The sequence below is a fragment of the Solanum stenotomum genome, unplaced genomic scaffold, assembly GCF_019186545.1.
Source record: "Solanum stenotomum isolate F172 unplaced genomic scaffold, ASM1918654v1 scaffold33130, whole genome shotgun sequence".
Taxonomy (NCBI): Eukaryota; Viridiplantae; Streptophyta; class Magnoliopsida; order Solanales; family Solanaceae; genus Solanum; species Solanum stenotomum.
Genome location: NW_026032294.1, coordinates 5,500 through 26,451, shown reverse-complemented (window position 1 = coordinate 26,451; position 20,952 = coordinate 5,500). Strand labels below are relative to the sequence as shown.

The following is a 20,952-nucleotide window of genomic DNA, read 5'->3' as shown; positions in this document are numbered from 1 at the left end:
AAAATATTATACATATCCATCTTCAGTTGCAATTGTTGTTCAAAATCATCTAATCAGATCTCCATCAAATGACTTCAAATTTTATAGAGACAATCTCTTTAGACTATTCCAACAAATCTAAACAACACTTCAAATTTCTCTCTCACACACACACATAAAAAAAAGACACGATTTGAAATTCAAATCCACTTCTTCAAGCTTATTCAATCATCGCGAGTTATCTTTCTAATTTGATTTTCTGGATACAAATCTTACAAAATCAATACTCTAACCACTAGTTGAGTCCCAAACATATTTACAAATCGAGTTTGTCAACTTACAAAAGAGGCTCGCACTGGAAACATGAAATAGTATCAGCGGTACAATGATTTTAATTGCCCTTCTTTGATAGCCGCATCTCAAAGACTTGCCTATAACAGAAGACCTGAGCTCACTGTGGACGACATAATAGCTTTAGCGGGAAGAACAAAAATATAAAAACGAACTCGCGAACAGATGTAAGAATAGCAGCAGCACCTTAGAAGCACTTCTTGTGGACAATGGATGGACCAGACTTGTCGTACTCGCCCTTCAAAATCCACATCTGATTAAGCACAGAACATGTTCAAGTTAGCAACAACACAATTCAAATTAAAATTACAAAAGTATATGCAAGAGAAGCTATCTGAAGACAATGATTTTCTTACTCATTGGATAAACACCCTGCAAATGTATATCTGAATTCCTTACATCAAGCATTGCCCTGTGTAGTTGTCTAGTCGCTATACGAAAGAAAAAGGATGTTTAGCTTTTTTGTCTGCCTCTTTTACCTATTAAAATTTCTAGTAGCATAGGATCATTGATGCTTACAAGAACTAAAAACTTTCTATTAAACATGGTGGCACAAGCTACATATAATTTCTTTGGCAATTGAGACGTGAATTAAAACACGGTAAGAGCATAAACCAATATGCAATGAGAAATGAATCCAATACCTGCCCCATCCAAGAAATATACAATTATATAACATCTAATTATTCTGACAATGGAAGTTGCACTTATTTCCTAAAACTTGTTATCGTTATCCCTGATTATCTTTTCAAAAATTTAGATTCTCTATGGAGCTTAAATATAAATTAAGCAATGTGTTTGAGGATGAGCAGACCATAATTAAAAATGAAAAGAATAAACAAAAAAACAAAGTGAAGTAAATAGAAATAAAAAGCTTCTGAGGGAAAAGAATAGCTTACATCAGTTGGAGAGCCATTCGTTTTAATCATCACATGAATTCCCGATCGATCTCTATGATGGGAAATTGAGCAATATTTGGCCAGTATTCCCCTTTGTCAAATTCTAGTAGTGGTCTGAGCAATGGACATTTTGAAATAGATAGTTTAGAGAGGGAAGAGGCCATCCCTTTTACTGGAAGGGATTGGAGATTAGGGCAATCATCTATGTTCAGCCGAGAGAGGGAAGATGGCATCCCTTTTACTGGAAGAGATTGGAGATTACGGAAACCATAGATGTCCAGCTGAGAGAGGGAGGAGGGCAATGCTGATTCAGGAAGTGATTGGAGATTACGGAAATGCCAGATCTGTAGACTTCGAAGCGAAGTGAGGTGCGAAAAGGAGGGCATTGCCTGAATTTGAGGTAAATTACCCATAATAGATAGAGATTGAAGAGAGGTGAGGTTTTTGAGATGTTGGCTGCTTAATGTTTTCAGATTCCGTATGGCAAGCGATTGAATAGAGGAAGGCAACTCCCAATTCTCACCACCAACAATCTCTTCGTCACTGCCATCATGAGAGATCCATAACTCTGTGAGACAGGGGAGTCTCTGTAAACGCCACTCCTTTCGTCCGTTCACCAGTTTCTTGCAATCTTTTATCTCAAGTTGTTGTAAATTGAAGGGCAATCCTCCTTCAGGAAAGGACTCTATTTCTGGACAATTCTCAAGATTCAGACGCTTAAGAGATGGAAGGAGTTCCTGCATACGTTCTGGCAGCCACTTCAGCTTCTTACAGCCCTCAATAAACAGTGACGTCATCTGGGTCCCCCCACATGCCACCGAAAGTATTTCAACATTCTCACAATTCCCCATATGGAGCCGAGTTTCAGTGGCAGTAGGAATCAAAAACCTAGTAAGGTTGTGGCAATTAACGACAATCAATTTGCGTGTTCTTGGGATTAACTCAGGTGATATATCATCTATACAATCACATCCTTCCACAAACAATTCTTCCAGAAACATACTCATCTCACCAACTGGCACCTCCAATTTCAATTTCTTGCAACCATATATCTGTATTCTCTTCAAGGTAGTGGGCAATATGCTAAAAGGAAAGAAGGCAAGAGAGTTACAATAACCAATATATAATTCCTCAATCTGCTTCATTCCCTCAAGTTGGGATCTAAACAGCTCAGCATCATCAAAAACAACTCCAACCTTTGGAGAATCACTAACTTTAAACCTTTTTAAACTTGAAAGTTGGATGGGTGTCTCCAAACTGAGCTCAGGGCAATTTTTAATTTTAAGCTCCTCAAGTGCAGGGAACTCTCCACTTCCTAGTAAGTGCCATTGCTTCCACTCCGGCATATCTTCAAATCTAAGTTCCTCAAGACAGTTAAAAGGCTTTTTAGAGGACAAACTGCCATAGAATTCTTCCGTCACCTCTGTTATTCCATGCATCCCTCTAATGGAAAGGATTTTCAAACAAGGGAGTTGTCCTAGTGCTGGCAACGAATAACAGTTCATGCAATTACCAATAGACAACTGTACTAGCTTAAGAAACAAAGGATCAGCTAGCCAATCTGGAAATATTGTTCCTCTATATCCAGTGATTTCGAGTTGTTTTATGTTTGAGTGAGGGTGTAGCTCATCAAGAATGTCTCTTTCAGTTTGTGAATTGTCGGCACTACTACTTTCACTCCACTCCAAAGATAACTGAACATGATTCTTCTCCTTCATCGTTGCCTTCAAAGCTTCCCTTCTATCAACCACATTTTGCAACTCTAAAACTAATACAGATCCATACAAGTTCTGTGCTTCACCCAAATCTTCCATCCTCCAACCACCTAGAAGAAACTTTACTCCCACTAGCACTTGGAGGCTTTTCAACTTGCTCAGATGTAGTGGCATCTTCAAGCGACAAGTGTTGCTTATGTCAAGATGATGCAAGTTAATCAACTTCTCCATCTGCAGCGGTAGCTCCTCAAGATCAACACAAGATGACAGGATAAGTGTCTCCAAGTTATACAATGCACATATGGAATCTGACAACTTTTTAATCCCTGTACAAGAAAGGTCCAAAAATCTGAGGAGCTTTAATTTGATAAACAAGTCATTTGGCAACTCATTAATCCTGTAATGAGACAATGATAATGCCCTTAAGGATCTTAGTCTTGGCAGTATGTTATGCAACACCCTCTTGCTTAGTTTATATTGGTGATGGAACTGGATATTGATTGGAAGTAATGTCCTCAGCTGCTCTGATTTATAGAGTGATTTCAATTTCTGAAAGTCACCATATTTTCCTACATAATAGGACATGTGCCGACATTGTTCCAACATATGCGATCCTTTGTTCTCTTCCAACCTTATACAAAGATTTGAAGATGCAATTTGGGCCAAATCATTGACAAGGTCATGCATTAAGAAATTCTCTATGTCTCGTTCAGAAGACTTCGAGACCATTTCGAACAGCGATCTTGATCTCAGCTCGAGAAAGTATTGGTTACCTGAATGAAACTGCTGTACCAGACCATTAGCAATCCACAGGTGAATAACTTGGTCTTTGCAAAATAGATAATCTTTGGGATATATTGCACAATANAAATATGCAATTATATAATGCATAACAATTAGCTTCAAGTCTGTAACATCTAATTGACTCAGACACACTTTATACCTATTATAAGATGAAATTTTAAAACTGTGTAAATGAAGCATCACAATTAGGAGCTACAGGAAACATTTCTAAAATGAGAATGTATGCAAAAAAGAAGGATAAACTCTGGGTGCATTGGATAGACACATATTACGGGAGGACCAATACACTATGGGGGTCTATAGTTCCCCAAGCATCGTGGATCGTGCAGAAAATCTTGAAGGCGACAAAATATCTAGAAGCAGCTAGATACCAAGAGGAGGATATCGTATGTATGGAAAAATTCTCTATCCAAAAAGTCTATACAAGGCTCAGGGGTGAATTTGAGAAAGTGAGATGGAGGAAGCTTGTCTGTAATAATGTTGGAGCCCCCCGATGGATTTTTATCTTATTCATAGGGTACATGACATATTACGTACAAAAACTAGACTAGCACAGTGGGGATATGTGGAAGACGTCATGTGTCCTTTGTATCGCACAGAAAGGGAGGATATGGAACATCTATTTTTCAAATGTTGTTTTGCTGCTATGATCTGGAACAAAATATTGATCACTTGGCGGGGGATTCTAAGGGATGCAGAAGGATGGGAGGAAGAACAAAGACGGGCCCTTGTTTACTGTAAAGGAAATAGTACAGCTGTTGTGGTATACAAAATGGCATTAGCAAGCAGTTTATATTATATTTGGCAAGAGAGGAACCAGAGGATCTTCAACCAAAAGGAAATTAAAGGAGTGAGAGGGTAATTACGAGGATGATCATTCAAAGCGTGCAAGTGCGAGACTCTATGAAGACTAGTTTGACTACAAAAATGGCTGAATTGAACTTCTATTCTTAAGAAGCGTAAAATGTAGCTTTGGTAGATGTACGTGTAGGAAAGGTGTTGTGAGGAACTAGTAGAATGCCAACCTTGGGAGTTTGTCCACTGGTGGCTTTATTTGTCAGTTTTGTGTAACTGTTTTGAAACGTCTCTTTGGTAATAAAGTAGTTTACTTACCGAAAAAAAAATAGAGTGGGTAAAAGTCCCACATTTGTTCGGGAATGGACTGATGGTCTTTTTATATGAACTTGAGCAATCCTCCCCTCACGAGCTAACTTTTGGGATTGAGTTAGGCCTAGGTGCCATATCTTTACATCTTTATCGCAACTTTGTATGTATTCTTAAAAAAGAAAATACCCATTTCATTTGACCTTTTTTTTTCTTTAATTTTCAATGTTAGACCAAACACATGCAAAATCTTGGGTTAGAGATTTATTTAGTGGAATCTAAATTAGGCGACAACAACTTAGCAAACACTTCATAAAGGTATTTTACAAGTTCTCATCTTCTATAGAAGCTTGGTATGTATTATAACTCAATCAGAAGACGTGTAAAACTAAAGATAGAAGAAGATCATTAGAAATAATAAAAATTTGGATCAAAAAAGGTCAATGGTATGTTAAACAACTTTCGAACAATTAAATTTTCTGGTCACATTCACTTTAAGTTTTCCTTAAATAAGGGGAAAATGCATAAGTACCCCCAGCCTATACCCGAAATCCAGAGACACACCTAGCCTTTACTAAGGTCCTATTACCCCCCCGAACTTATTTTATATGTAATATTCTACCCCTTTTCGGCCTACGTGGCACTATCCTTGAAAAAAATGTCAACATGCGCTGGGCCCACAAGATAGTGCCACGTAGGCCAAAAAGGGGTAGAATATTACATATAAAATAAGTTCAGGGGGTAATAGGACCTTAGTAAAGGTTAGGTGTGTCTCTGGGATTTCGGGCATAGGCTGAGGGAGTACTTATGCATTTTCCCTTAAATAAATGATATAAAGATATAATGTCATTGTGGGCAAGTCTTAAAATAAAGTACAAACTACAGAGTAGGAAAAAAGAAAGTAGACACATTATAGTGTAAAAAGAACCTACCATATCATTAACATGTTTACTTTACTTTACCTTCTTGAAGAGTTCTTTTTATTTTTATTTTTTTTAAAAAAAAAATCACTTTTGAAAATATTATTGTGGAATTTTGAATTTAACAGAACTGAATTTCTTATTTGAATGATAACTTTATATTCTGATAAAAGATGAAATAAGTAATACATGAATAAGTAAATCATGCATAATAAATCTCTGCATAAAATAATATATAGATTTCATCATAACTAATTCATGTATTACTAATATCTGCGTCAGGTATCAAACGACTCCTTTAAGTTATATCATTATATAATTCCAAAACTGATCACATCAAATAAATTAAAACTTATCTTCATAGAAAGAAGTGAAAGGAACAGAGTTAAATTTGGTATATATAAGCAAAATGAGTTGCATATTCAGACATCTTCACGAATTACAATCAATTTTTTCTCCTTTCTCGTTTTGTAGCATATTTTTTTCTTCTTTTATAAAAGTCACTATTCTTTAATTATTTTTCTCGTATAATATTTTTTTCTCTATAGCAAATTATTGATATTATTGTAGCATGCCTTTTTAATTAGCATGTCTTTTTAATTATTTTTTTCTATAGCAAATTACTGTAAGAATTTTTTATTTTCAAGGAAGCAAAATTGAAATAGAACTTTTTTTTTTTTTGGTATTCATCAAAAAATTTATTCTGCACCTTTTTCAACATTAAGAATTTATCAAAACTTCTTTTTATATATTTTTTTTAAAAATCATTTGGATTAACTAAAAATAATAATATGGAATCACGTGTCTCTTCATTTTTTAATATTCCTATTTTCAATAAGTGAGGAAACAGAATCCTAAAACTAACGGATAAAATAAATTTAGAATCCTAATTACCTTATATCACTATATTTAATATTTATATTTTATAAAATATAAATAAAATAATGAGAAAAGAAATGAGTAGAATTATGTGTCAGTGTAAAAAGAATAGTAAAAATTATGCAAACCACATAGTATAACATAGGGATAAGGGTCTGAAAAATACTCAACCTTTGGTCGAATTTGCTGTTGCGATACTAAACTTTCATGAGAACCTATTACCTCCCTATACTATTTAATACCGTATTTTTTATCCCCTGAACTATTTAATAATGTATTTTAAAGGTATATATGTGCCCACGTGGACACGTTACTATTTATAATTTTGCATTATTTTTTATGTCCACGTGGGCAAATATAAATGTTTAAAATACAGTATTAAATAGTCTAGGGAGGTAATAGGTCCTCATGAAAGTTTAGTAACGCAACAACAAATTCGACCAAAGTTGAGGTATTTTTCAGACACTTATCCCTATAACATACAAATTACATCTTATCCCTACTCTTTCATAAATTACAGAAATCCCTTTATTTTAATACCTTTCAGATACATAATTGGGAAGCGCGGATACTTTAATTTAGAGATTTATGTTATCAATTTACTGCGCAAAATTAGGGACTAAAAACAGAAAATATAATCCCACAAATCAAGCGTGCGTTTCTTTCTTCTAACAATCAGTCGTTCACAAAAAGGTAACATAACTAGAAAATTAAAATTTCAAGTTGTCAAATTGTGTCTCCCTATTCTTCCAAAAAACTGCAGAAGCTTGATCTAAAAAAAATCTGGAGTGGAGAGAAATTGCTGGTTCATTCCGGCGAGTCACCCTCTCTACAGCCGGAAGATGCAAAATCCTTGCAAGATAGATGGTCTTCGGACATAGCAGCTACAAGTTTCTATTTTTGTTTCGTTTTTATGGCTGTTTTTTTTTTTATTTTCTTTTGGTTTGGGATGTTGTTTTGGCTTCTTGAACCTTTGGTGTCAAGGGCGTTTATTATTTTATATTTGGTACAATTGCAGCTATGTATTAGTGTGTTATGCAGTTCCAATGGAATCAATGTCGGACAAAAGTGATTGGTCAGTTTCGGATTGTGTTTTGAAAGAAGTTGTCTTGCCAACAAGATACAAAAGAATGTCCAGTAGATCAAGAAAAAAAGGAAGAAAAATCCAGATGAAAAACTAACATCAAACATGAATGGTTAGTGGGCGATGTGGACAAGAAGACCACAATCGAAGAACTTGTACTTTCTTCCCGATAGAATCTTGATCAATACTTTTTTGGAGTACTTTATTTTTTCAGATCTAATAATTTTCAAATTATAACATTTCTTTCCACTGTTACAAATGTTTACATTAAAAAGTACTTTTAGCATACTAATTTCTGATTCAATAAATTGAAATGTTACGTTTTTCAGTTTTGCCTATATTTTTTATTGTTAATTTTTGATAAAGTGAATCCGGTATGCATATTGTGTATTGTTTTGTGTTTGATACAATCTTATTTTTAAAATATACGTTATATTGGTTAAGTAATTAATGTATATGTAACTACTAATAAGTACTGAAAATACTATTACATTGCATTGATTTGTTTAACATAATGAATTTGATAGTTAATTCTTTGAAAAAATTTGTATCGGATAATGTAGTATCAAGTGTTGTGATATGTACCGGATAAGAGTTGTGATGTGTATAGGATAAGAGCCATAATGTTAAAAGGTACTAAATATATTACAAATTTAGAGGAATGTAACAATTGTAAATATATATAGTATCAGTTTTTGTGAGACACGTCAATTTGTGATTTTGAAAGCATGATAAATAATAATTGTGTATCATATACACAATATATTTTTTGGCAAATTTGTATCAGCTTATACACATCAATTTGTGATTTTGAAACCATGATAAATAATAATTGTGTATCATATACATAATATATTTTTTGGCAAATTTGTATCAACTTATAATATAGTATCAAGTGTAGTCATTTGTACCAAATTTATAAGAGACATAATGTTAAAAGGTACTAAATATATTGAAAATTAACTGATTTGTATCAAGTATAAAAATATAGTATCAGGTGTTGTGATACATATAAATTTTGTTATATCGAAAGTAATCATGTATCATATACATAATAAAGTTTTGGAAAATCATGTATCTGCTAATAATATAGTATCAACTATAGTGATGTGTACTATACTTATAAGAGACAAAATTTAACAAGGTATTAAATATATTGAAAACAAAATGAAAAGCGAAATAAACAATTTTCAACATAAAAATTCTTCACATTTAGAAGTAGTATCTTCAAAAGGGAAGAAATACTCAAAAACACTAATTAATGTATCTTAAAAACAATATCATCAACAACTGTCGGTGAATCGATATATAAAAATAAATTCTACATTAACAAGATCATCTTCTGTTGGTGGAATGTAGTCACTCTTCGGCCTTGTAGGATCATCATTCTTGCTAACATATTCCGTCTTGGCCTTGTTGAGATCATACTTTCATAACAGTGTTGCATATCTCGTGCGAAGATAGTCACTTTGAAAATCATTATATGGCATGTTGATTTCACCGCTCAGAAATTCAACAAAAATAACAAAAAACATTTCGCAGTCACTACAAAAAAGAAGAAGATACATTATAAAAAGAGATCAAATGTATAAGTAAAGAAAAATTGATTCAATAGTTACAGACTGCCGCTTTCTTGTTGCATAATATCTTGAACAAATTCCACCTCAAACGAATGTTGTGGATCCAATAGTAACATGTGAATACATAAAATTACAGAAAAATAAAAAAAATAGTAAAATACATACCGTTGGTAATGCAGATCTGGATATGGCAGGAGCAATCTTTCTACCCCTTTTCTTAGGTGTTTTTACATGTGCCTCCTTTTTAGCTTTTGACTTCTTAGAACTTTGCTTAGCCATTGTTATAGGATCATGCAACCTATTAGACCTATTTTCTGCCCCGTTAGGATCTTCATAATCAGAGATTTGATTAGTGTTGGCTGTGACTATTTGGGTAATCCCAATACTAAAAGACGGATGATCCATAAAGTATAAGAAGATATAAAAAAAATGAAAAAAAGTGAAGATGAAGAGATTACCTATTTCAAACTCTGAAATTAGTTGTATGGAGAGAGAATTAGTTTGAAATTCAAAATTGGAATAATGAATCTGTTGAGAATAATGGGGGATAAAATTTTGGAGAGGGAATCGTGGGTTGTGGGAAAATCTGAGGAGAAATTATTGGAGTAAATTTAGGGGTGGGAAAGTAAGGTTTAAACTTCTTCAAGAACAATGTATCCGGTGGTTTAGTTTTGTGGGAACAATAGGGATTTTAGTATTTTTTTAAAATAGTAGGGAAATATTGAGAATATGTTAACTAAGTGTGTGTATTCTAGTAATTTTTCCAAAAGAATATCCACCGCAGTCTCCTCATTTTTCAATTTAACTTGAAAGGCTTTGCAAAAAAAAAAAAGAATTAAATGGGGAAGAATAAAGTTGACAAATGGCCATAACGCGGGGTGGGTGAAACAATAAATTGTTCTATGTAAATTTGTCTCCGTGTGACTTATAGGTCATACAGATTTGACCCGTGAAAGCAGATACTAATTTTTGTTTTAGGGTAGGCAATCTATATCACATTCCTTGAGATACAACTTTTTTACCTTTCATACTAATGCAAGATGTTTTGTACACCAAACTGTCATGGCCCAATCCTCTGTGTATTGAAGCACAAAGTTTTAGTGAAAAAGTTCCTTGAAGAAGCAAGTTAACAGTTCTAGTATGTGTTTTTGGAGATAATAATAATAATAGGTATGTATAATACATTGTTATAGTAATAGTGTGTTAACAGAAGTTACAAATCTCTAATATTTTAATTCAGTAGAATTATTAAGTAAAGATTCAACGAAATAAATTTGTTAGAATTTTATATTTTTTCAATTTCAATTTAAGTGTCATACTTTTCTTTTTGACCTGTCTTAAAAAAAAGTGTTCCTTTCTATATTCAGTAAGTCTTTAAATTCCTATTTTATGCCTTGCAAGTTTAAGACTTAGAGGTCATTTGATACAAGATATTAGAGAAAATAATACATGTATTGGTTATATTATATACCTTATTAAATATTATTTTTATACATAAAAAATCATGACGTTAACATTACGAAGTATTAGCACAGCCTCAAGACCAAACAAAATCCTCAGCTTCTTTAAGATCTGAACATCATTTGTATGCTTTTGAAACATCTTCAACATCTGCAAAGCAAAACAAAGAACCACAAATTGATTTTAAGAAATTAATTTGATGAGAAGATAAATGTTTTATATCTTCAATTACTAAAGGAACTTTACTTTACCTATTGATGTTGATTATGGGTCGTCTGGTAGCTGGTTTGGAAATGAATTATGAAAGTATTAAATTTTGTATAAGTAATAAAATGTTTGATATCTAGATAAGTGGTAAGTTATTCATGTGTAAAACTAATATTGTGTTTGATTTACAATTTAGAAATTCACATAACTAATACACATAGATTTTAATATGAGAAAATCTATATATATTATTATTTTATGCAGGATAGAAGACGGGATAAATAAAACATAAATAAGTAAATTATGCATAAATAATACATAGATTCTATTATAACTAGTGAAAAAAAAAAAGCAAAATTGTTATTTTTTTCTCTTTTTCAAAAAATAAGACTTTTCACCCAACAAGAAGACAAAGACTTTCACCCAACAAGACGACGAAGACTATTCAATTAAATAATTGAAGCAAGAGGAGAAGGGTTCTTAATTAGAGGTGTAAAAAGGGGGGGCCAACCCCAGGTGGGGAACTCAATATTAAAAGAGCCTAAAATGATAAATTTCTTTTTAACTTATAATTATAGTGTTAAAAGTGACCTACCAAATTATAAATATATTTACTTTACGTTCTTAAAAAGTTATTTTCTCTTCTCATAAAATGAAATTAATAGTTCTAAAAATAGGTCAAGTCGCCTTTTGTTGATCACGACCTATTTGAGATTTGGGATCACGACACTAGTTACTACTATCACATTTTGCCTGATGACACAAAAAAAAAAGAAGCATTTTCTTAAATATTACAGAGTTTGAGAATAGAAAGAGCAAAAATTAGCAATTTTGGTATATGTATTTTTTGAAAATAGTAATAAGTGTTTGATATAAGGGAAAAAGCTTAAATATGTCATTGAATTATTAAATATGGCTTATCTATGTCATTTGTATAAAAGTTTGGCTCATCCATGATACTGAACAACTCTGGTGGAAACAGAACATATTTCACCTCACTTTATGTATGTGTCCCTAAGGAAAGGAATTTGTCCATTTTTTTGTGGTTTCAAAGGGTAGTGGAAATGCGTTCCTTAAGAATCAGTAGTCATTCCTATATTTTCAATAAGGGCAGTTACCAATTGAATTCGATTTTGACCATTATTTTCATATTACTAATAGTGTGAAAGAAAGACTAGCTCCAAGTTGTTCGAAAATAGTGGTATTGAGTTCCTTTGACTTGTGATTAGTTAGTTCTATTTCTCTATGTGGTGGGCTATTTTAATTCCGTCTCGCCTTTGATTTTTCCTTGCCAGACAATGGTAGGTTAATTGATCACATTTTATTCTTGAAATGACTTGGATTAGTATTAGTCTGAATATGAAAAAATCACGGGCTGCATCCTTCGAGCATATGTGAAGGGTGGTGATTTTTTTAGTTTTGTTGCAATAGAGAAACTACAGCTGAGGGTCTATCGGAAACAACCTTGATATCTTCCCTAGACCCCATTTGTGAGATTACACTGGATATGTTGTTGCAAGAGGTAAGGTCAGCATACAGTCGATTTAAATGACATTTTGTACCTTTTTGATGATATAGCAGTAGCCAGAGGACTTGAAGCAGCTAGCCAGTACTTGAATTTTTCGATTCTATTATTCATTTGAATTCTCACTTGACAAAGTAGGAGTAAGGTTTGCGTAAACTCGACTTTCTCATCAATACTGTGTATGTCCCTGTTATTATTATTAGTCAATTGAATTCTAATGCTTTCTTCGTTACCAGGAACTTAAACTTTTGATGAGAGGAGGAAAAGAAAGAAAACTTGCAATATACGAGCCTCGATCATCGCCTAAGATCATCGTTTCATTAGGAAGGCAAGATGCAGTGGCTCAATTTTCGTTCACAACGATCATTGGATTAGTCCCCGGTATGATCAAGTCTAAGGATTTATACGTTGGGAAAATGAGGAAGAAAATGGGGCTTCAACCAAAGTAATATATATTGTTTCATTCATGAAATTTAAGATCATTTTGAGTGTGAGAAAATGGTGTCATTCCATGGCCAAAATTTGAGTTCTTCTACTTACATTTGAGGGCTATAAATATTTTTTAGTCGTTGTAGTTAATGAGTGTAAGATTTAGTTATTTGGGTTTTGCAAAACTATTTGCACTTGTATATCCAATATAACTCATATGAGTTGTGGTGAAATAGTTGAGATTTTTCTACCCTTAATTAGAATTTAGGAGCACGAGCCGTGGAATGGAAAAAATCATGTTAGGAGTGCCGCCCCTTGAAATGCGCAAATCCGAATTTAGTCGGACTTCAATGTGGATACCGAGTACCGAATGAGAAAACAATATATCCACTATAAAAATATATAACACGTTGCTAACTACGAAAATAATATACATATCCATCTTTAGTTGCAATTGTTGTTCAAAATCATCTAGTCATATCTCCATCAAATGTCTTCAAATTCTAGTAGTGGTGTGAGCAATGGACAGTTGCGAATATGTAGTGTAGAGAGGGAAGAGGGCATCCCTTTTTCTTGAAGGGATTGGAGATCAGGGCAATCGTAGATGATCAGCTGAGAGAGGGAGGAGGGCAGTGTCAATTCGGAAAGTGATTGGAGATTACAGCGATTCCCGATGTGTAGAATTTGAAGAAAAGTGGGGTCAGAAAAGGAGGAAAACTGGCTTTGAATTTGAGGTAAATTATCCTTAATACATAGATATTGAAGAGAGGTGAGGTTTTTGAGATGTTGGCTGCTTAATGTTTTCAGATTGGATACCTCAAGGCTTTGAATAGAGGAAGGCAACTCCCAATTCACACCACCAACAATCTCTTTGTCACTGCCATCATGTTTGATCTCTGTAAATGCCACTCCTTTTGGTCTTTCACCAGTTTCTTGTAATTCCAGATCTCAAGCAGTAGTAAATTGAAGGGCAATCCTCCTTCAGGAAAGGACTCTATTTCTCCACAATCTCCTAGAGTAAGTCGCTTGAGTCCCTGCATATGTTCTGGTAGCCACTTCAGCTCCCAACTGCCCCAAATATACAAAATACTGAGACTTTCACATCCACCACAAGCCACTGAAAGTTTTTCTTCCGTCACCTCTGTTATTCCATGCATCCCTCTAATCAAAAGGAATTTCAAAAAAGGGAGTTCTCCTAGTGCTGGCAAGGAATAACAGTTCTTGCAGTTATCAGTCGACAATTGTACTACCTTAAGAAATGAAAGATCAGCTAGCCAATTTGGAAATTTTGTCCCTCTATATCCAGTGATTTCGACTTCTTTTATGTTTTTATGTGGGTGTAGCTCATCAAGTATGTTTTTATGTGGGCGTAGCTCATCAAGTATGTTTTTATGTGGGCGTAGCTCAAGTATGACTCTAATAAGTCATTTGGTAAGTCAACAATTTCATAGCGTGACAACGATAATGCCCTTAAGGATGTAAGTCTTGGCAAGATGTTATGCAGCACCCTCTTGCTAAGCTTACTTTTGTCATAATCACGGAGCTGGAGATTGATTGGAAGTAATGTCCTCAGCCGCTCTGATTTAAAGAATGGTTTCAATTTCTCAAAGTCACCATCTTTTCCTATTGAATAGGACATGTGCCGACATTGTTCCAACATGTGCGATCCTTTGTTCTCTTCCAACCTTATACAAAGATTTGAAGATGCAATTTGGGCCAAATCATTGACAAGGTCATGCATTAAGTATTCCTCTACGTCTCTTTTAAAAGATTCTGAGAGTGATCTTGATCTCAACTTGAGAAAGTATTGGTTACCAGAATTCAACTGATGTACAAGACCATTAGCAATCCACTCAGGATAGTTATCATTCCACACGTCATCAGGGACAACAAGAAACCTTTTTCCATTCAGCTTTTCCTTCAATTTGACTTGTAGCTGATTAAGATTGTCATCAACCTTCAAGTCAGTTGAGCCAATTTCTTGAAGTAACCCTTTTGTTATTAAGAGATTCTGCAGAATTTTTTGCATGATCTGAAACAAAATGCTCTCGAGGTGAACGGTTGGCAGATGAGTGGACCAGTCTATAGCATATCAAAACTGTCACTTAATGCTTACACCAGAGTTGTTGCCAGAAAGTACCAGAAAATGTGCATCAATTGTGTCCATCCTGGATTTGTCAATACAGACTTATCCTGGCATAGGGGAACAATGCCTGTTGAGGAAGGAAACTTCATCATCCTCAAAGCTAACTGCATATCTGTTGAGATTTATGCAGTTTTGATGATTGACTAAGAAAGATGGAACACGCCAGTTTTATATGTTAAAATAAACTAGTATCGAGTAAGAAAAAAATATTGTTTATATTCATATTTTTTTCTCTTGGAAGGGGGAATGGAAAGACAAGGAAATTAATTGGAGTGATTCTTATTTTTTATTTAAGAAAAAAATATATAGTTCCAACTAAAAAAGTTAATTTAGTTTGAAATAGATGGTGGCGGAATGATTCAGGATTTCTCCACTCTTAATTTGAGATTTTGAATTCAAGCTTTTGAAAATGATTTTTTTTATTGAGAGTGTTGTCCTTAGAAATGGGCACTGCAAAGCGAGAAATCAAATTAAATCGTGCTCTCAATATAAATACCAAACACTACTTGAAAAAATAAGAAAGAAACAAAAGTTCGAAATAGTATACAACACAAGAAAAAAGTCATTGACTTGTCTGATAATTGCTTATACAATCAAATTTTTTTATAAAGTTATTGTTTCTCTCAATACTACTTTGTTACAGTGAAATAATGTTATATAAATATATAATTTAACATAACACAAAAATTAGTTTTAAGAAAACTCAGACTAACATAGTGAAATATTATTATAAAAACTACTTAATTCTTATAGAGAGAAAAGGTACACTATCACGAGGAGTTGAATTCAGAAAACTTTTAAAATGAATAAAGACGAGTGCAGAAATAAAGGAATGGATAATGCTAATTTCGTGAGAAAACCTTAGGAAATAAACATCTGATGAATTAGAGAGAAAGAATGAATGAGTTCGATTTGAAGAAGAAGTCTAAAGAGGCAAAGAGTTTTAATTGAAGGAGGAGTCTTACTTGAAGTAGAACTCTAAGTCAAGAGAGTTCAAGTCAATGAGGAGTTTGAAGTAAACAATAACTCTATGAAGAATTGTGCTTAAATAGAGGTGAAGTTGTTCAGAATACTTGCGCACTTACAGAGCAATTGAGAAATTTACTTTGCAAGTGCTACCAGCGAACTAAAGGAACATATCGAAGAACCTGATCCTTTTACAGTGTTTTATGTGTTAGGAGTTTTTCTTTGTGATTGAGTCTTGATGTAATCTTAGTTCAGTGAGTTATAAACTGAATTAGGAGTGTTGTCTTCAGGTTGTGATAACTCGAAAAGTTGGGAACACATACCTTGGGAGGTTTGTGTTGAAGTTTAGGATTTAGAGTTAGTTCCTAGGATTACAAGAGTTGTAATCTGAATTCATAACTTGAAGGTTAGGAATTAGAGTTAGTTCCTAGGATTACAAGAGTTGTAATCTAAATCCATAACTTGAAGCTAAGGAATTAGAGTTAGTTCCGTAGGTTGCAAAGTTTGTAATCTATTTTCTGTGGAGGCTCAGTTATTTAGTGATTTTGACCATTATTTTCATACTAGTTTCTGGACACGTGCTTCGCACGTGTGTTCCATACAAGTAGTTCATACAAAATAAATCATATCAAAAATACATTGTAATGAATAATAGAATAAAGCGAAAAAGTACAAGCTAAAATATATTCAAATGACTTCTTCATTGAACGATATTAGATAATTAAATATTATTTAAAAATACAAAATTTATACAACTAAATCTATCTAGATAGGTAAAATGTATAATGAATTATATTTTGAGCAACATTTAATGTATTGATATATTACATGATACTCTTTCATAAGTAATGTTCTTGATGTGTATTCCATTTGTTGTTTTGATCACCGATTTCAACGGTTAGAGTAGTTTCATTCATCCACTTTAATTAGATAATTAGGAAAACATTAATAAACGTATATCACCAAAATATTATATATGAATACCTATTCTATTTCATTTATCCACTCCTTTTTTACCAACTTCAGCAAATTTAAGGTATCAAAAATTAAAGTTTCAAACAACTTCAAGCTAAGCAAAGACTCAAAGCTAATGGTAAAGGTATGACATATAAGAGGACCAAAAGTCAATCTCTAACACTTCTATGTCAATACATCAGTTTGATTTTAACTCGTAAACATGAATATAAGAAACATTGATAATTTATAAAACTTAAAACTCATAAAATATTATACAAATAAGAATAATATATTTTTACGAACACGTTCATAGAAAATAACAAAGCTGAAAAGTGAACTTACTCTTTAAAATCTTTCCTCTACTGCTTCCCCTAATGGAGAGAGTTGTACATATTCTTGATTTATGAATTCATTTATATAAGTTGATCATTGAGCATAATTTAATGGAATAGATAAGATCATTCATTATCAATTAAGTTAGGTAACTAAAGAAAATCAAAAGTTTAATTGTTCGAGACGAAAAGACTTAAAGTATGATACAATGTTCTTTCCAACTTCCAACCATTGTTATGAGATTTATACATTGCAAGTACAAAAAAACTAAGAAAAAAAATGAACAAAAACTACACAAGAAAATGTTTTGTTGAGAAAACATTGTATTCTAAATTACTACATATTAAGATAATATGCTATAATAAGTATTGATAGATGAATAAATATAACATGTAGAAGCTTCAATCAAACTAATAAATATTGGAATGTGAAAAGGTTGTATTCTAGCTAATATTGAGGAAATTTGCTACTATAATAATTACTGGCAGATGAACCATCTATTGCTTATATCTGGTTCAATGCATATGATTATTAATAAGTTTTATATTTTAAAATTATAGTTGCTGGACTTTTAATGTTATCTTTATATAATTAAAATATTATTATTTATTAAGATTTTTGATTAAATTTATATTTAGTGTAGGGATAAAATGGTAATTCAACTTTTCATTTTGGAGCTTCCAACTTATAATAATACTAGATTTTAGCGCATTTAGATATGTTTAGATACGTACAAATACATGTATCTCGATATAAATGAGATCAAAATTAGGTGTAATTGAATATTTGTATTTAAGTGGATTCGCATGTATTTGAGACTAGTCATGGACACGTGCGTTGCACGTGTGAGCCATGCTAAATTGTCTCATTCTCTTGATAGACATTTGTAAAGCAGTGTTGTTGTGAGTGCGTGCAATAGTATTGATGTAGTAGAAGTGTGCATTCTGTTAAAAAGCCTTATCTCACGAGCACATACACCAGGTAACTCTATCGACCAAAGCTTTGGCCAATTAGGAAGAAATCACCAAGTGCCTTTGTCAACATACTTTATTAAAAATGATAAAGATTTTCAGCACACTCGTTCCGAATTTGACTCAGAATTCAATTTTTTGCAGCAATTGCTATATCTTAGCACACTTTTATGAAGAAATATAGAGATGCCAAAACCCCTCCAAACAGAAAGGCAATTGCAATGTATTTAAGGGCATTTTCGATCCAGCAGCTGCATGAAGCCACCAACTGTATCAAGAATAAATTAGGCCAAGGAGCTTCTGGTGGTGTTTATAGAGGAATTCTCAAGTTAGAGGATGAAGAAGTTGAAGTTGCTGTGAAGAAATTAGGAAATGGAATTGAACAAGGTGATGATAAAGAATTTTTGGCAGAAGTAAGGGTGCTAGGCCTAACACATCAGAAAAATCTGGTTCATTTGTTAGGCTTCTGCAATGAGAAAAGCAACAGGCTTGTTGTTTATGAATTATTGAAAAATGGGGCTGTGTCAAATTTGATCATTTGCGATGGACAAAGACCAAGCTAGAAGCTAAGATGTGACACAGAACTTGACATTGCCAGATGCCTGTTATACTTTCATGAAGAGTGCGAGAACCAGATTATTCATTGTGACATTAAGCCACAAAATATCCTTCTTGACAAGAACAACACTGCAACAATACTGATCAACACCCTTGAGAAATAGGGTAAAAAGAACAAACTACAATGTCAAACCACTGTTTTCATTAAATAAACTAAGTCGGCGCACTGATACATGAATCAATATCATTTCCTACTGTAAGTGCTATAAACTTGCCTTTAAATAATAACATAGGGCATTTACAGATCAAATTAGACCCATCTTAAGCCTCTTTAAGTATCACGGTACTCCTGACACCTTTATTAGTGATGCAGAATATACTATGTTGTTTGATTAAGCAAAGCAAAAGTCTAGCTGGTAACTGTAACTCAGAATGAAATGCATCTATTTGAGCAGATGTCAACCTCTTTTCCATAGTCAAACTAAGGAGCTCGTGAAGCACTGCAACTACTCGTTCAGTAGTAAAAGCACAGTAAAGTTCTATTTTTTCATGGCGATTCTTGAAGGCAATGATTAGCTAACTACAGAAAAGGACACACTGGCAATTCTGGAAAATACTCTCAAGGACAATTAAAATGGGAGAAGAGGATCCAGATGGCTAAACAACAACTCAGATAAAATGATCGTTCAACTCATCATAAAAGGAAAATATTCCACAAGTGGGATTAAATGATGGATCATCTACATATCTAACCAATCAACAACAACATACGTAGTGTAGTTCCACAAGTGGGATTTAGGGTAGATATTCAACTTATCATAGAGCAAAATTGCAATCAAATTTCTTTTATTAGAACACTCACAATGTCAACTATTTCAACACATAAAACTTATATTCAATCAGTAAAAATGGGAGGAAGATAAACAAATGACAAGGTCCTCCTGGAACAAAAAAAAAGAGTTCCTGCATTAAAATCATAATGGAGTTTTTAGGACTACCTGAACCGCTGCAGGATCAGATTCGTGTAAAAGTTTCCAATAAACTGCTGTTAGAAGCTGCATATGAAAGAGAACCATTAGGCACAACATTGCTAACAACTTTCGTATTTGATACAGATCCCAGACATGCGGATCACAAAGAAAAAAAATTGCTAACGACTTAAAATGCATGCTTTCAAGCAGAATCAAGAAGTAAAAGATAGAAATTTTACTTTACTGACCATACTTATTGATTAAACAACAATCTGTGGAGTACTTTACTTACCGTACTTATTGATTAAACAACAATATGAGGAGAAATTTTTTTTACCTGACAATGTTGTATTTGATTGAGGCACAGAAAAGAGTAACAGCTAATTGGCAATAACAACTTGTTGGAGACATTTATATAGATGCCTGAAGTATCTGTAAAGGCTTTCGATCAGCTGAACCTGAGCGTCGAAAAAGGTCTATCGCACTGATCGAGGAGTTTGAGCAGAAACTCTACGTCTCTGTTACGTTGAACGATGAGGCTGAGGCAACGTTTGGTTTCTGGAGAATTAAATTAGGTATTATCAGCTAATTTATTATAAATTAATATTTATTATGAGCTAATTTATAATAAATTAATATTTATGAAAACTGTAGGGTTAAAATGGTAAATCAACTTTTGGGTTAAACTCTTCCTACTTATAATAATATATTGTCACGCCCCGAGCTAACCCCAAGACGCGGACACGGGACCTAGGACCACAAGTGATCCCAAGCTAACCCTGCTGGCATGATCATGAGCATACTAAATATAATCTGAATAATAGAAACTGTGCGGAAGGTAAATCATAAATAAATCTAAAAGATGGGGAATACCCATATATTATAACTGAGATATATGAAAACTGATGAGTTTAATACAAAGAAGTTATTAACTCAATACTAAGCTGAATCTAACTATGTCTGAAATAAGCCTCTAAACTGACGAGAAATGTTGGGACATGCCCCAACTAGGTCTAGCAAAACTGAAACTAAAGACTAAAAGCGATAAAGATAAACATGTCACTAGTCCTCGAAGAATGAGGACTCACCACTGATGCTGCTGAACTGGAGACC

General features: G+C 33.3%; 1 protein-coding gene across 1 annotated transcript; it reads right to left on the bottom strand.

Annotated features, from left to right (window-relative positions):
- Nucleotides 1–84: 84 nt before the first annotated feature.
- LOC125852246 (putative disease resistance protein At3g14460) lies at nt 85–14,701 on the bottom strand. The gene is made up of 5 exons (XM_049531976.1): nt 14,623–14,701; nt 1,505–3,575; nt 1,230–1,435; nt 517–583; nt 85–433 (listed from the first exon to the last, which is right to left on the bottom strand). Exons 1-3 carry the CDS (start codon nt 14,676–14,678, stop codon nt 1,259–1,261), a joined length of 2,304 nt encoding a protein of 767 aa, XP_049387933.1. The 5' UTR covers nt 14,679–14,701; the 3' UTR covers nt 85–433; nt 517–583; nt 1,230–1,258.
- Nucleotides 14,702–20,952: the final 6,251 nt, after the last annotated feature.